The sequence below is a fragment of the Pagrus pagrus genome (genome assembly GCF_965226575.1).
Source record: "Pagrus pagrus genome assembly, chromosome: 10".
In the NCBI taxonomy this organism is placed as follows: Eukaryota; Metazoa; Chordata; class Actinopteri; order Spariformes; family Sparidae; genus Pagrus; species Pagrus pagrus.
This window is the reverse complement of record NC_140194.1, coordinates 10,578,117-10,595,776: the sequence shown is the minus strand read 5'-3', so window position 1 is coordinate 10,595,776 and position 17,660 is coordinate 10,578,117. Positions and strand designations below refer to the sequence as shown.

General features: G+C 40.2%; 3 protein-coding genes across 5 annotated transcripts; 1 reads left to right on the top strand and 2 right to left on the bottom strand.

Annotated features, from left to right (window-relative positions):
* The first annotated feature begins 415 nt into the window (after positions 1-415).
* ch25hl1.1 (cholesterol 25-hydroxylase like 1, tandem duplicate 1) lies at positions 416-1,443 on the top strand. The gene has a single exon (XM_084363987.1). The coding sequence runs from the start codon at positions 428-430 to the stop codon at positions 1,259-1,261; it is 834 nt and encodes a 277-aa protein (XP_084220113.1). The 5' UTR covers positions 416-427; the 3' UTR covers positions 1,262-1,443.
* An 874-nt stretch (positions 1,444-2,317) lies between these two features.
* On the bottom strand, positions 2,318-7,466 carry kti12 (KTI12 chromatin associated homolog). The gene is made up of 9 exons (XM_084363277.1): positions 7,241-7,466; positions 6,347-6,398; positions 6,206-6,258; positions 6,064-6,119; positions 5,883-5,962; positions 5,626-5,785; positions 5,465-5,527; positions 3,220-3,288; positions 2,318-2,513 (listed from the first exon to the last, which is right to left on the bottom strand). The coding sequence occupies exons 1-9, from the start codon at positions 7,389-7,391 to the stop codon at positions 2,370-2,372; spliced, it is 828 nt and encodes a 275-aa protein (XP_084219403.1). The 5' UTR covers positions 7,392-7,466; the 3' UTR covers positions 2,318-2,369.
* Positions 7,467-8,827: 1,361 nt separating this feature from the next.
* On the bottom strand, positions 8,828-17,358 carry znf592 (zinc finger protein 592). Of its 3 annotated transcripts, none has more exons than XM_084365176.1 (9): positions 17,319-17,358; positions 14,356-16,580; positions 13,465-13,643; positions 13,198-13,371; positions 12,933-13,092; positions 12,271-12,531; positions 11,447-11,559; positions 11,184-11,325; positions 8,828-11,076 (listed from the first exon to the last, which is right to left on the bottom strand). In XM_084365176.1, the coding sequence occupies exons 2-9, from the start codon at positions 16,558-16,560 to the stop codon at positions 10,582-10,584; spliced, it is 3,729 nt and encodes a 1,242-aa protein (XP_084221302.1). In that variant the 5' UTR covers positions 16,561-16,580; positions 17,319-17,358; the 3' UTR covers positions 8,828-10,581. The 3 variants fall into 3 exon arrangements, with proteins under 3 accessions (XP_084221302.1, XP_084221301.1, XP_084221300.1); XM_084365175.1 differs by having other exon boundaries at positions 17,265-17,325; XM_084365174.1 differs by lacking the exon at positions 17,319-17,358 and adding an exon at positions 17,078-17,229.
* Positions 17,359-17,660: the final 302 nt, after the last annotated feature.

The window sequence follows — 17,660 nt, the reverse complement described above, 5'->3', positions numbered from 1 at the left end:
ACTATATTATAATAAGTGGTTGTTTTGTGGTTTAATTTTAGGTTGTTGAGAAATTTCTGTAAAACAAAATGAGGGTCTCTACCTGCAGCTCAGATGAGAAACCAATCATTTAGGGGCATATTTCACTTTTCACAAAAACTGTTTTAGTCCTTCTTACTTTCATGCTTTACAAATGTTTAATCTTACACTAGTTGATTGAGTCTAAAGCCTATCATTGTGTTGTGTCTTATGCCTGAAAGGCTCTGTTAATCTTCTTGTCAAGGTCTGTTTGTCGACATTGAGCTGCTTGGGGGAGAAAAAAAAAAAAGCTGCTGGTCTGTTCTGATTGAGAGAAAAGCTTTCTGTTGAACTCCACTATATAAAGGCAGAACTTTCTCCTGTTCCTGAGCCTCGCAGCAGCAGCAGCCTTCAGCAATACCACGTCAAGATGTTGAACATCAGCGAACTGACTCTGCAGCTCCTGCCCTCCAGGACCTCGGACCGTCTGCTGCAGCCTTTCTGGGATTACATGCTTTTTCACCACCGACCTCTCATCTCATCTCCTTTTTTCCCCGTCCTGCTCGCCTTCTCCAGCTATTTCTTCTTCAGCATACCTTTTGCTGCACTGGACCTTCTGGGAGAGAGAGTGCCTTTATTCTATCAGTACAAGATCCAACCAGACAGGCAGCCAACAGTGGGAATGATGGCTAAGAGCTTCATGACAGCGCTGTATAACCACATATTCTTTGTTCTTCCAACTGTAATAATTGGCATGTTCATCCTGCCTACACCAATACTGCCACAGGTTGCTCCCACTCTTTATCAGGTATTCATTGAGGGGCTGGCTGTGCTTCTCCTCTTTGACACTCAGTACTATATTTGGCATTTCATACATCACAAGCATCCACAGCTTTACCGCTGGATCCATGCAATCCACCACGAATACATGGCACCTTTCTCTTGGTCGACTGAGCAGCTCAGCATCCCAGAACTGATGACTGTTGGATTCTGGAGCAACCAGGACCCGATTATTTTAAAGTGCCACCCACTGACTACATGGTGCGTCACAGTATTCAGCATCTGGATGTCTGTGGAGGACCACATTGGCTACGATCTGCCGTGGACCCTCAACCACCTGGTGCCTTTTGGTCTGCTGGGTGGTGCACCGGCTCATGACATGCACCACCAGAAGCCAAGCAGCAACTACGCTCCTTTCTTCAGCCACTGGGACAGAATCTTTGGCACCGCCGTTCCTCTGAAGAAAAAGACTCTGAGAAAATAACTGAATGCAATTCTGTAAATACTGTATGTTTAGTGCTTTTTCTTTATCGTCACAACTATTTCAGCACTGTCACTTTCTTTCCATTTGTGAAATCCATTATTTTTCTGTCTTTTATTACTATTTTCTCTAATTTTATAGCACTTTTATAGCTGCCTCATTGCTGCTCTTGAAATGCTGCTTTCTCAATGGAAAATGCTTTATAAATATATTATTATATTATATATATAATCATTATATATATTTATATGCAATATAAAAGTTATGTTTTTATGTATTTCCATTCAATAAAACCATTGTGTTTACAAAGATTCTTCCACTTTTGTTTAGTTTTATATGGAATAAAATGCCTTCAGTACATTGTTCTCCAAGTCATTCCAGTGAAGTAATTACAAGTACAAATTCCTCCAAACAACTTCCGGTCCTTGCTTTTGCCACAATCATCTTACATAAGACAAAGTCTTGAAGGGGCATTACTCAGCAATATTTTGCCTACAAATTCCACAAAAGTATAAGCAGCTTTTGAGCTAGAAAAACGAAGTAGTGTTAGTCTGGCCTGTCACCAAGAGGTCAAGGGGAATTATTGTCAACCTGTACTTGAGAAAGTGCTGAGCTTTGACTGGACAAGTTGTTCAAGGCTGACTTGAAGGTGGAATCCATGAAAAATAACGACACAGCAAAAAATATTACATTTACCCTTATACTCTGAATGCATGTACAGACCAGGAATGCTAACAAGTAGAAAACACATCTTATGTTGGTTTCAATCTTGATTAGCTTTAGAAAACATTTTTCAACACAAGGTTAATTTCCAGTGTTTTAGCTTGATAACACTTACGTACGATGTGGCTGCAAGCATTATAAGTGGACCTTCAGATGAGATGATTTTTGTATGCGAGATAGACTTTTGTGCTTACCGTGTCTAGAAATTGATGTATATAAAATACATGCATTGCATATATGTATACTTTTTTATTCTGTTGCAAACTTCTTCTCCTTAAATGTCTGCAACTGAATTTTATCATATAAAAAAGGTCAATAACACTCAAACATACAACAAATATTTAAATATATTTATTTGTCAGAAATTAAAAAAACATGCTATAAAATTTCAGTGAAGACTCTTGTTTAAATACTGCACAAACATATTGGAAATCTGTCCGGTGTTCTCTGTTGGATGCATCTTGGTGTAGCTGATGAACTGGCGCCGTAACTTCCTCAGCTCTGCCATGTTGATGCTCCTGGTGAGCTCAATGTTAACATCAGGTTAAGGTCATTTCAGTGCAAGTTATGATCCATTTACATTTTCTACAGTAGAGCTGGTCACGGAGCAAGTGGTAACCTACTGACTAAAAGTATCTGAAGGTCACAGCATCACATCTTAACCTTTAAGGGGAACAACACAATGACGCAACACAAAGTTTTGAACATTACTGACGTAAATCGCAAATTCAAATTATGCACCTGTCATTAAAGGCTGACTGGGGTCTGCGTGGACCAACATGTTCAAAGCAGAAAATCAAAGTGTTTGCTTCTGAGAACGTCTGAAATGGTGCAACTGCCAATACAAATCCACTTATCTGTGTAATTTGGTTTCCCTCCTCCATGTGTATCCCGCACTATGTTATTATAGGCAAGACCTTTAACAGTGGTCTGCTGCTGTGCCTTTCATTTAAGTTCTTTGATGGACATGCATTCATCCACCTTCCCCTTCAAACAACTCATTTGATATGGAGTACTTTGCCTCCTGCTGGTGAGGGTATGTGACTTTCCTTAGGAGGTAGATTATGAAAATGAGGCTGCAGAAATTAAAAGAGGCAACGCAGATTTCAGACTGTCATAAGCTGTGAAAGATCACCCGCTACCAGGGCATGAAAACAAAATAACCAACATTTGTTTGTGAAACGATTCTTCAAAATCAGGTTTTAGATTAAAAAAAGGTGGACATGTGAAAAGGATATCTTTTCTGTTGTACCTGGAACTGAAATGAGATCCCCAGGTACGCTTGTCTTCTGTGCGTTAAAAATTGCCTGAAAAAAAACAAACACATGACACACAGAATGTTATGTGTTTACTGATAAACACAGCTCTTGTGGTGCTTTGGTTTGTAGGGAATTTTTACTTTAAAAAGATGATAAATGCAAGAAGAAAATGCAACAAAGAACATCCTGTTTCAGGCCACTAACAGTGTCCTCAATAGCTCATTAAGGGAACAGAGCCGCTGATTTCTTATTGGCTAACAGCAATTAGCAGACAGAGCCAATCACACAGACACATCAATAGGTAGCTAAATAATTACAGGAGCAACAGGTATGACAAAAGAGGATACGCAACCACATACTAATGATGAGGCAGTCTCTACGTCACCCGCTTAGAGTTAGAAAAGCCAAAAACGTCTTACCAAATATAGCACTAATCAAAACGATTCTTCACTTGGCTGAGATATAAAGCACTGGAAAATGTTTGTATGATCATACTGACAAAAAAAAGATCACAATTACAACACACTGGTACACGGCAACACATTCAGAGATTCTGACGTCAATACTGGCGTCGCAAAATAGTGTGATCTTTATTCAAGGTCACTTTCACCCTGAACAAATCTCTTACTTTACCAGCACCAAAGCCCCCCGACACCGTCACATTTCCTCCACCATGCTGAACAGATGGCACCAAGGATCTTTTTATTTGTCTACACGTTTACAGTCTTCCTCTGTCCAATGTTCTTTGGCTCATATTAATCTTTTCCTTTTATTGGCCAGTCTCAGATATGGCTTTTTCTTTGCAACTTTAACTTTAACATTGAGACTGGTGTTTTGTGGGTACCACTAAATTAATCAGTTGAGGACCTGTGAGGCGTCTGTTTCTAAGACTAGAGAGTCTGATGTACTTGTCCTCTTGCTCCATTGTGCACCTGGGCCTCCCACTTCTCTTTCTAGTCTGGAAATAGCCAGTTTGTGCTGTTCTTTGAAGGGACTAGTACACACCGTTCTATGAGATCTTCAGTTTCTTGGCAATTTCTTGTATTAATTTCTCTGAATTAGAATAGACTGACAAGTTTCAGAAGAAAGCTCTTTTTTTCTGTCCAGTTTCACACTAAGATCGAACCCGCTGATGCTTGAGATAGTCAACTAGTCCTATGGAAGACAATTTTATAGCTCAGCTGTGCTGACATGACTGCATAAGCGTTTTCTAATGATCTATTAGCCTTTTAACATGACAAACTTGGATCAACTAACACAATGTGCCGATGGACCACAGGTGTGATGGTTGTTGAAAATGGTCCTCTATACACCTATATAGATATTCCATTAAAAAAAGAAATCAGCCATTTCCAGCTAAAATAGTAATTTACCACTTATATGTAATCAATTTACTGTTATTTTAATTGAATTAAATTCTACTTTTGTAATAAAAAATTTTGAGAGGTTGTCTTTACTGATATTCTGGGGTATAACTCTTCCCAGCTGCAGAGCATTGAAGCAAGAACAAAGATTACTTAATTTATTATGTAACAACACAACATTCTCTGTCTACAATACAAAACTAGAAATTATCAGGCCCTCATTCACCAGTGTGTCCTCCCTCATGCACGATGTTGATAATAGTATTTGTTTGTTTTTTTGTAAACACCATATCTCTGTACTGTAATTATTTGCAAGCAGGTTGACTCTACTTGTTGCTTTTAGTCAGCTAATCGCTACCAGCCAATAAGTTGTCACTCGCTCTGTCCCCTTGATTTGCTATTCATGTTGGACTGATGGTAGACGCTGGAAAGATTCCCAGGTTTACAAACTGCGAGGGCATGATCGATTGAATAATTTGTTGGTTGCATAACAACATGTTATGCCGAATGATGGACTTTGACTGAAGTGAGACGTCATTGTTTGGTTGTCCTGATAAGTCAGATATACCCGCATTTTCAGGAGTCAAAGCTTCCCAGTCATAATTACAACTTTGATGTTTTTTTACTAGCTGAAACTGGTAACACAGGTATTTATAGCCTATAAGCAGATGCTATCTTTCTTGCCGTAAAAGAAAGTCTTTGACGTGGAGTGACATATTTGTAAATTAAAGTTTAAGCCAAATATTTTACAGTATATGACTCCAGTCTATTATTTCACGTAGGTGATTTGAAATATGACAAAAAGATATTCAGCAAAACGAAGTCTCACAGAAAATCAAAAAGAACATATGAAGACATACCATTAACACATCTTGTGTGATCTTGTCCAACTCATACAAGAAGTTTGCAGATGACAGTGGTTGCTGCAGAGAAAAAGAATATCTCTATTACCATCTACATCTACTGAAAAATGTATCCTCTTAAAAAAAAAAAAAAAAAACTGTGTGTGTGTGTCTCTTACACTCTGTGTAGACTGGTTAGGTGGGGGTGCTTTTCTTTTGAAAAGTGCATCAGAAATGGCTTCATAAGGAGGAGAGTCCTCTTTCAGGATGGTGAAGAGAGGACTGTCCCATCGGTTTCTGGAGTCTGGAGCTTCAAATCTCAGCACTAATGCATCAAAGCTACAAGACAAACCAGACAGTTTATCAGGCAAATTAAGACAGTCCTACCAGAGATTGACATGCACCTCTACTGTTTGTGCAAAGGCTTGTCACTCACATGTCCTGGGTGTACTGCTCAGCAGCATCTCTGTTGGTATTCCACGTTGAACTCACTTCATCTGATGTCAAACAGTACACCTTCATCAAAAAAAAGCATAAGATTTTAATGTTTTGGTAATATATATATATATATTTTTTAGATATTACAAGTCCATTACTTATTACTCTTGTATACTTACCAGACAGTGTGGTGTCTGTGCATGCTTGATGAGACAGAACAGTTCATAGCGGTAGCCTGTAAGACATTATTTCAACTTTAAAGGTAAAAGCATAAAACAAATCATAATGTCTGCATAGAATCCTATTGTTACCAATATTTACCTTTAATGTAATTTAATGAATCCAAAATTACAATGTCACCCTTGTTGACTTTCCTAAAAACAAACAAATAAAGATTAAAAGGGCTGTGTCGGTAGAACATCACTGATGAATCTCATCCAAAAACAGATCAGAAAAACACACCTCTCTACTTCAGCTTTCAGAGATGCTCTGACATTTTTTTCCTTTTGGGAATCTGCAACATATCCAACAAGGTTAAATGACAGCAAGAGTGAGCAAAAGTCAGAGGAAACTCCCAACGAATCGAGTATTTGTTGTGACTGCAACATCAAGCAGCAGAAGTGCTATTAACAACTGATGAAGATTTCATGAATTAAACTACAACTTCTTTTCCAGATTAACTGTTTGATGTCGTATAACATTTCTAAGTGGAAAATGCCCTTCAAAACGTCCATGACCAAACTTCATATTGTGCTTGTCTGCTTGACTGTCTCATATTGAATATCAGTCAATTCTTGTTGTTTTTTTGTTTTGTTTTTTACAAAATTATCAAATTTGTTGCCAAATATTTATATTCCAACCATTTTCTGACTATTCGACTCGTTGGAAGCCAAATTGCTGAAAAATGTAAAGACCTTTTAGCTGCTGATATCAGGAATTTAATGAAATAGTGGCGAGAAAATGGTTTTGTGAACCAAATATAGGACCCCAATAGCTACTGGATGTCTAGTAGCATTGCCAGTATGTAAAACAAGAGACTAGAGTGTTTTTTCTATACATGATATCGACTATAACCCTGTTATGTGACACAATTTGATAGGAAGAGCATTTATCATACCACAGGGCAGTGATGACACTCTCACACCAAACTCCATTCAAAATACCAACAATTTAAGGCTGCCCAAACCTTCGATAAACATACTCCGTGGTAGACGAATGAAAAGCTATTGCTAGTTTTCAACATCAGCAGTATTTAAACACATTAAAAAGCTACACAAAGTCAACTTTAAGAACAAGTTATGTCACATCTTCCCAGGTAAGTTAGCCTCGGAGACACAGCTAGCTAGCTTAACTTGCCTCCGTAAACAGAGTTTTTGTCAACGTCCAGGGCTCCGTCTCCCACAACATGAACCTTCCGGTCACAGTTTTGTTCAAAGTACACCTTCAGTTCTTCTGCCCTTCGTGTTTTACCACTACAGGGGTAACCACACATCACTATCAGAGGCATAACTACCGAGTGTTGTCAAATAAAGTAGCATTGAATGTGATGAACAGCATGTCAACTGCTTCACCCGGATGTGATTACTGCAAGCACTTTTCAAAACGACCAACAGGGGGCGCTGTAAAACTAGTGTAATTAAACTGAGTTTACAGATGTGTCAGATTATTTATTATTAAGTAAATTAACTTTTATTTGACTTTGTGATACTTTGACAGACATTAAACACACACATCAATTACATCATTCTCTGTTTTTGATTTAAAAAAAAAAAAAAATGGCTGACAACTGGCTCTGGCTTTCAGTACGGGTTTATTGACAGGTGGAAATACATATTAGGGTTCAAAATAACTGGCCCCAAGAACAAAGCAGTGGCAGACTGGCATCATGTTGTCATAGTCATTGTAACATATCACATTAAAAATACATATTCTTCTCTTCACCAGGAGGATTTCACATTGTTGCTGTAAAGGTGTAACAACTGGTGGCTCAAATGTTCCTCAAGCAGGATCCCCATCTCCTCTAAATGAATGGAAAAAAAAGTTAGTTGCACAGTTGATTAGATAAAAACAACAACAACAAACATAATAATAATAATAATAATAATAATAATAATAATAATCATAATAAACATAATCATAATAATCATGATAATAATGAACTAACATGTTCAATGCCTGTTTCCGTTGGGCAGTTTTCAGTATCTCAACGAGCAGTGCCAGCAGGTCTTCCATGCGGTTCAGAGGACTAACAGCTCTGACTTCAGGGGGAACATTTGCATCTTCAAAGGCAGACTCCATAAAGGAACTATCCACAACACTTTTCTTGCCCATGAAATGCCCTTAATTAACACACAAAATGATAAAAACTATCAAATACATTTTTGGACAAAAAAAAGCACAAAACATGACATGATTTGCCAGATGAGTGTTATTTCTCTTACCTGTTGCCCACAGATTCCCCCTTGGATTCACCTTGATCTTTGAAATTTTATTTCTCAGCTCAGTCAAATCAAGCGTCATTGAAGATGTCATGGCAATGTATGAGATAAAGATGAAAGAAGACAGGAGTCCTGCTCTGCAGATCTTTGTCAAAGTGCCTTTCATTCCTCAAACGTGTCCAACGCAATTTGGTGCCGGTTAATTAAAATCTCTGCTCTTCTGTCACTTTGGGGACGGGCAGTTATACAGAGAGAGGATGGGCTTAATATTCTAATGTGATGAAGTCATCCATCTGTGGTGGGTTTCTTATTGGATGAATGATGCACATTGGAGAGTCATGTGCCATTCTGACTTGTTCTGACGGTTGTAAAGTATGTGACTTCAGTGCCAAACCTCTAATTATCACATCCAAATACCTTTAAATACCAGTGCTTTAATACACAGAGAAGTCTTTCACACACACACAAAGAAGTCTGTCACACAGGAGAAAAGACAAAGCAGATATATAATTAAATGCACCAATTTATTTGTAAGTACTGTACTGAACGTAAACATTACAGCAAGGCACAGGGGCCACTGCATGCTGAATAGATGTAATGGCTTAAGAAATGCTGTGAATCCAGGGATCATTGGCTACTGTATGTACACAGGTTACTTCCCAATACAGGTCCTCACTGTACACAGTATCAAAAGTACAAATATCTTTCAACGAGCGTTACAAAAGAACAAGTCGCGATCAAGTCATTCTTTTCAGCCTCCGCAGCTTTAACAGCTGCAGTGTAGTAATTTAACGACATAAAGAGAAGAGAAAGAAAGAGCTCATATAGCACTTAAATAGAAAAGTTCACTTGCCAAGTCAAGTCAATATGACCACATAGCCTTAGGTTCATTCCCAAAATAATTTATAAAATTTAATAATGTGGGATAATGCACATTTACTAATTTTTACATTGCACTGAGATTACCTGCAACTCCTCGAATACTTTCATCATTTAACAATCACTGCCATTAACCATGGAGGTAGGAACTGTCATGTATTGAATACAAAACAAGAAGTGCTGCTTTACAAATCCAGACCTGTAAACAAAAGGTGCCCACCATCACGAGGGCTGATCTAAGCAATTTATTCATCATGGACTGAACAAACTCCCCTGATCCTACTAGTATTATTATTATTATGAGCGCCTTGCGGTTAACAGGTCCTGATTTATAAAACATTATCTCCGATATGCCACCAAACTTCACTTTCATGCCTGCTCTGGATTATCCAAAACAATGTACCCTGATTTGACATAACATTGACTGTCCACTTGCCGGAAAAATACACTTCTGGCAATTTGAGGTATTTTCAATACTGCTGCATCACACATCCGATACCTCCCCACGCTTCCCCCGAAACAATCATTCAAAAAAAGAAAGAAAAGAAAATCATTAAAAAAATAAAAGGCCAGATCTGAGATAACACATGCACTCACAAATCAAACACATTCAACAAACATAAAACAAAAGTATTTGTGAATGCTTAAATAGTCAAAAGTAAGTCTTGTTCTTTTATGTAGCCTTACTTCAGTAGGCTTTACTCGCCTGCATCTGATCTCACAGGACAGCTTTTCAAATAACTGTTCACCAAGAATGCAGAAATGCGGCTTTTAAACGAACGCTGAACTATAATAAAAATTTGTGATAAACTGACTACAATTCTCGCTTTGTACTGCAAATTAACTGCAACACAGTCATGTCGTAAAAGCTGAATCCCATTCAGGTGATAGTGTGTTGCATTAAATACTTCAGACGACATTTAAGCAATTAAAATTACTGTCGATTACAAAGGTGAAAAACCACCCCTTCACTGTTACATCGATCAAACCTAAAAGCTAACAGACATTCCTGAGTCTCTTGTCAGGGCGGATGAAACAGTTGGAGAAAATAAAAAAGACAGACAGAAAAGTATCTGTTATACGTGTGCAGTTATGTCTGAAAGGCAAGATTAATATATTATCAACATGCAAAGTTAAATAAAAACAATTGAAAAATGAATATTAATTTGTCCTCTCATTTATGAAAATACTGCTCTTTACTAAATGTTAAGGATCTGCACAAATATACTGCACGACCTCTGAATAACTTGAGAGAAATTTCAAAATTAAAAAGGCCCCAACACTTTGTACCACCTCCATGCAGAACATCAAGCATCCCATGTTTCAAATAAAAACTGAAGATATTAAAGCAGCTTTAATGAGGTGTTGAGGTTGCTCTCACTACCGGAGAGAGACTGCTTGTGTCTGAGAGTGAGCGCTCAGTTTTAAATTACAGTCCACAGTCGTGTCACAGCGCACACTTTCCGGCTCTCCTGCCTGCGAGGGCTCAGGTTCATTTAGCTCCGATAACACGTCATTCCCCTCGTCTGTATCTGCTGATCCATCTGGCTGATCATCCTGCTCCATCTCCCGAACCTCCGCCGCCTCCTCCTCTTCTTTCTCCCCTTCTTTGACTTTGTGTACAATGAAAAGATGTCTGTTGAGAGACAGTAGTGATGTGAAACACAGGCCGCAGTGAAGGCACTGAGGAGTGTTTTCATCAGTTTTATGCTGTGGTATATGCTGCTGGAACTGCGTCCTGTCCTCTGTGATGAAACCACACTTTGAACAGCGGAACTGGCTTTTCAGACGCTTCGCTGACGGCGCATCGATGCCCGAAGTGCGACCACGTTCTTCCTTATGTGCGTTCACGGCAGGTCTTTCTGATACAAGCCCCTGCAAATCACAGTCACACATTTCAAATTGATGGTTGTAAGACTCACATGTAGAATTTTGCCTGCAGTTATTATTTTGTTGTTTGTGCTGCGGGAAAAAAACACTACCTTGCCCAAAGCCTTTTTTGATTCTTGGACCGCTGTTTTCGGCATTTGGCCAAGATCAGGATTTTTGATTCCATGCATTAGACTGATGTGGTTCTTCAACGTGACACTCGTTGTGAATGTTTTCTTGGTATCCGTGCAATACCTGAAGTGTAGAAAGGGAACAGAAGTGGAATTTTGAATGATAACCTGGAATTTGCAGGTAATTTGATAGAAAACTAGGACTGTGCAGTCATTTAGCCATTTTTTAAACATAAAAATCTTACCAACAAGTATACATTTTCTTTTTTCCATCATGGTCACTTCGAATATGTCTTCTCAGACTGGTTGCAGAATTGAAAGACTGCTCACAATGTCGACATGGATACTTCTTCACTGACTGTTGAAGACAAAAAAAACAATTAAAAAGTGTGATGAGTCTGAGCTCAGGACTCATTGTCCTCAGCACCATTTCCTCATTTCAGCAGAAGGACAACAGTACCTTAGAACAGGTTGACTAATCTGTAATGTTTGCATACTTTCCATGTAGACTACATGACAAGTATGAAGGTAGAGAATTTGGGTTTTATTTTTAATTTATCCCCCCCCCCGCCGACCAAAATAAATACGCTCATACTGAGACTCAAAGCTCAATGTGAAACTTGATGACCTTGATCAATCGTCTGAAAAAGAGTTTCACAGCACATTGTGTCTACACAGGAAGTGATTCTGCACATTATCAGTAGTTTGTCAGCCCATCTGACATAATAGATACGCTTATATTTCAGTCAGTACGGGCGTCTACACAGTGATGCTTAATTAGTAGGACACAAATAGCAATATATACTGTGAGTTCAATCTGGGAACACAAAAGGCCTTATGTAACAAGTTATGTGACAAATTGACAATTCATCAAGACGCAATCAACAATATGTGTGATCTTGTAGTTGGAGATCACTGAAGTTGAAGCAGAGTGAGACACCCCATTTCATACACAGTAGTATATGTGAGCCAAGATGTTTCAAGAAAAAAATAACTCAAATGTGCAGCTGCATTACTGTTTCGGTTGAACACACACGCATTTCATCTTTGGGAATTCATGGTCTCTCACCTTTCCGTGGTTGGTCTTCACATGTGAAACATAGGACTCTCGTTCAGGGAACCACTTGAGACACTCTCCACACGTCCAGCCGGTGGGCTTCACGCGAGGTCTGCTGTCCTGCTCGGCCTTTTTTCTGGGATGTTCTGTGTGTTTAACTGGGCTTCGACTCTTCTGTTGTTGGACGGAACGAGCATCCTGGTGCCGGTCAGTGTTGCCTGTTTGTTTACTTCTCTTCTCTGTCTCTGCTGTCATGTTACCTATATGAACATCCTGCAGAACAGAAAACACGTGGCAAAAAAAAGATTGTAAGTCCTTATAATCTCCTGCACTCATGTGAGAAACATCCTAAGCTACTCCTTATTTACTCAACAACCTGTTTTTTGACAAACATGACAGACATCTTAAAGTGTTTCTGGACTGACTAGTTGATTTCTCTGCATTGTTTGCATTATATAATGCTCCCAAAGGCTCAGCTTAAAAGCCGGTTTTTGCAGTTTAACATAATTTGGATGTGAATAATGGAAATGAGTAGCTTTTTGTCATTTGTTTTGATCATGAAAGTTTCACGTTTCATATAGGTAACCAAGGACATGGATAAATGTATAGGATGTATGTATGTAATGGGAAAACATACACAATGTCTCTTTATAAAAAGTACAATCATTGCTAACCTTGAAGTGCTGCATCAACAGCTGCTTTTGTGGAAAGACCGAGTTGCATTCTGGACACTTGAACACGCACATAACACGTTTGTCTGCATTCTGATGGAAATGTTCGAAGAGTAACTGCTTTTTCTTGAACAACGTCTCACACGAACACTTAAAGATTAACCTGCAAAGGAAAAGAGAAAAACCCTTAAAATGAACCGTAAAAGTGATAACTACAGAAAGAATGTACAGCTTATACAACAGGCCAGGTCATGAGACTTTGACTTACTGAGGAGACATTTTGCTGGCACTGTGTTTATTTTTTAAATGCACTTCACAGCTGTCAGTGGTCTTGAAGGCAACTGGACAGACGGAGCACTTGTGTAAGACTTCACAGTGTTTCTCCTCGATGTGAGTCTTTTGGCCTTGAAGGGTCTTGAAAACCATATCACAATGAAGACATCTGCAAAAAAAAACCCAAAACTTAATGCCAATTTTCTGTTTGCACTGTAGTTATGTTTTTAATAAAGCCTGCCTTTCTTGTTTGCCTACTTACTTGTACCAAGCCTTGCGAGCATAATGCAGACAGTTCTCCTTGACGTGCTTCTGTATGTCTGCAGACCGACTCAGGGCGCCACACTCAGGACAGCAGTAAGGGGACTTGTGTGCGTGGACGCGATCGTGAGCTTTGAGGCTGCACTTGTTGGGTAACAACATTGAGCACACCTTACACATCTGTTTTGTGAAAGAAAATGACAGTAAAGTCAAAAATGCTAAAGGGGAAACAAGGGAAATATAAAAACACTGCTCCCAGTGCCTTTAGAAGAACAAGTCTGGAGATGTTGGATATTTTGCTTACTGTCAACAAATACCATGAAACACTAAAACCAACTGCGTCAGGTCAAGAGCTCCAGCCCCGATCCTTGTAACTGTTTAACACTTGCTCGACAACAAGTTAGTGTTGCGACTTTTGAGGTGGGAATAGTGGCTAATCTCCCCCCCTCTCTCACTATTACAATAATAACAACACTTATAGATACATATGAAGCCCAAAAAACGTTTTTCAGTACAGCCATGATGAAAAGGACTAAAAACACATATATTAGCCACGATGATGCATTGTGCGTCATGTTGCTTCAGTCCATAAATGTGGGAAATTTTGCTTTGAATCAATCCCACATCTATTCTGCCATAAATATTCACAAGAGCACTACATGTGTATCGATCCTCAGCCGAAAATAGTCCCAAAAAATGAACACAATATACTCCTGCAGTGCCCAGATGTTTAAGAAATTACTGAATCTCAATATTTTTGATCCATTTTTTAGGATTTGTATCCGAAATTACACATTGTTGGTTTTGGTCTTGTCATTGGAAATTATACAAAAAAAAAAAAAAAACTATCTCCAGCCTTATCCTTGAATATTTCAATAAAATATCTACTCACAAGTCCTTCCACATCCTCTGACGGTCTCTGGTAATGACCTGCAAGTGCTTTATAGTCAGGTAACTGCTTGTTACACTCCAGGCAACGGAGTCGGTGGCGAATGACATTGTCTGGGTATAGGGGCAGGACAGGTTGGTTTTTGGATGAGGATGACGGTGAGGTGTAGTTCACAGGGTCCACGTTCACGGGGTCAGTACAAGGCGGGGCGAACATTTGTTCCTCTGCTATGGGTTTCATATGGAGCTGTGTGCACTGCATCACCATGCCATTGTTCTTGTGCTCTCGTGCATGTGCCAACAAGGCGCACTTGTTGAAGAACACGATCGTCTTTGCACAGTGCGTGCATCCGACTTCGATGTGAACGCTCCTCCTGCCGTAATGATATGCCAGACTCCTCTCCAGCCCGAAGGAGTCCCCGCACTCGAGGCAGCAGTATCCGCGTGGTGGCAGGCTGATATTGCTCTCTGGAGGGGGGTTCAGGTTGGGCACATATGTAGGCACAGGGTTGGCATTGTTTAACAGTCTGTTTAGGGTTCCTGCTGCTGTGTTGGGAGTGCATGTGCGAGGATATGGTTTGGCTGTTTTGACCTGATGCACCAGCGGGACGGTGCTGTACACTGTAGAGGAGAGTGTGTGTTGGCTTTGTTGTTGAGAGGTGGAGCGTGCAGCTACCGAAGCAGCAACACTGTGAGGGACCAGGTTCAGACTAGCTAAGTGCATTGCTTTGGGAAGGAGGTTTGTGCTAGTTGAATGGCCTGCTGTGGCTGATCCCCTCTTTGGTTTCTGCCCCTGATGAGCACCAGATCGTTTGACAGGACCAGTAGTATTATGGAATACTGTTGGGGGCTGCGTTACGCCTGGCCTCCTGGAGCTAGCATCCAATTTGTTGTGCGAGACTCTCGGTGAAGATGTACTAGCCGGGGTACCTTTTGTTTGTATTCCAACAATGCCATCAACAGCCGCACTTTGAGACTGATGAGGAGACATGTTACAGTCAGAATCTTCACTAACCATACTCTGGGCGGGAGAGGATTCATATGCAGAATGAACTTCATCCGTTTCTGAATCTGGCAGCACACTGGTGACTGTGCGCTTGATCTGCCCAGATGTGGTTTTGATGGTCTTAATTCTGACCCTGGGTATGGCAGGGGGTGACCCGGATGCCACAGCAGGGGACGCTTTGCCACTACTATCACTGCAGATGCTTACAGGGCTATCCGAGGGCTTCATTAACCGTTTCACAGCCTCAAGTGGACTTCTGGGGCTTCGTGGGGATATAGGCACATTGGGGCTTGCTTTCATGATGTCATTATGAACTGCCGATGACTCTCTGGGATCTTTTCTAGCATTCAGAGCCACCAGAGCCTCTAGGCAAGAGGATAATTTAGATGTCTGAGATTTTACATGTGGATAGGGGGTGGGAACATCCACTGAGGCTCCTGAATTGCAGTTAGTGTCAGTAAAGTTCTGGTTTGCGAGTGGTGGGGGAAGTGCACTGTGTGTTCTCCGTGTTTTATTTGTTTCGTTGCCAACACAGATGTCAGAGGGCTCTTCACTTCTACTTTCTGTTCTGCTTTTCTGAGAGTTCTTAGGAATATCAGAGTCATTTGGACAGTCATCAAACACGCTGAGGTCCAGTTTTTTGGGATTGTCCGGGATTGAAGGTTCCACCATAACTGATGCTTCTGGGAAACAGGGTCTCTCTTTTTGATGCATTTCATCTCTACTACACTGAGTGTCTTCAGACTCAGGACTGGAGATGGGACTAAAATGAGAAAGTGACTGGGTAAATATTGGCGTCCCATCAGGTTTTTGCTGAATAGGTGCCTTTCCAAGAAGCTCTCTTGAACTCTCCCCGTTCAAAGCAGAGACAAATGACTTGGAAAAGACAGTGTTAGTTGTCTCAACCGGATCAATGGAGGTCTCCTGTCCCCTAAATCCATTCTGCAACGCTGATCCAAAACCTTCCAATGACTCCTGTCGGCTTGTGTTTTTCACAATAACACTTACAGCAGGAATATCTGCTGGTGTGACAGTTTGGTTACTCAATAAGCCATCATCCAGACATATCCCCGTGTGTTTCAGCTGACTCTCTGTCTCCTCGTGACTCCCATGGATGGGTTCTTTAGCATCCAACCCTGTGGCATCTGGGATGTCAAAGGCTGCGAGAAGATCATCAAAATCTGGGGTTTTCATGTCACCCATAGCTGCACAGGGTCATAAACCTACAAAAAGAACAAAAACAAAATTAGCTTGACTTGTTATATTTACATTCAACACCATGGGTATTGAAACCAGCGCTAAAGGGACTGTTGTCAGTATTATTACTGTTTTACAATGTGAGTAATAACTGTTTTACAGCTGGGTACTGTCTCCTATGCTAACGCTAGCTTTCTCTAGCAAGCTGAACGTTAACAAGGTCTGCTGATCTTCGTATATGCAGCTACTATTTTGTACCAAGGCATGCATTAATACACACATATATATGCAGGTAAACGTTAAATACATGCTACAATGCCCATTTCGTTAAGAAAACATCAACTCCTTCCTAGGCCGACCTGTAAGAAAGTTGTTTTGCTGTTAGCCTAGCTAACAAGAGAACGTACTGTCAGCTAACGTTAGCCGACTAGCTAACGGAGCCAAGCTAGCCAGCTGGCAATATAGCTTAGCATGATACTATCGAGCAAATAATTAACCCTTAACGATGCACAGGTGCGCTTACCATTTGATCCGATTATGTTTAACAGCTGTAGTAAATGTGCTATACAGCCAGTTAAGTGTTGGCGGTAAGTGAGTAGCAGCTACGTTTGTCTGTAGCAGGGTTTCATAGCTAGGCTACAAGCTACTAGCGTTAACTTCGTTTTCCTTTTCCTGTAACTGGGTGATTGTAGCCCTCGACTCTGACTTACAGACGATAGGCGGTGCCATGGACCTGCTCTAAGAGGAAGATGGATCCAACTTACTGTGTCCAGTGAGCCTATAAACACTGCCATTATTACATGTGGTAAGCAGTCAGAGGTGGGTTTGTGTCATGTTAATAAAATAATCAATGTATAACACATGCATGGCTGGAGACAGGGGCACATTATGAGGCACCCACCCTGTCCTGACCCATCTAGTCCTGAGATCCAGCTCCAGAACCACTGAGTCATACAGTTTCCATCATGCAACTCATGGGCGTCTGTCATTAGACCCTCACTGCTCAATAAAAATCTCAAATCCAAATGAAATAAGATCCAAATAATTTATAAAGGTGACATATATAAGATTTGGCCGCTGTTCTTCTTGTGTTGTCTGCTTAATAT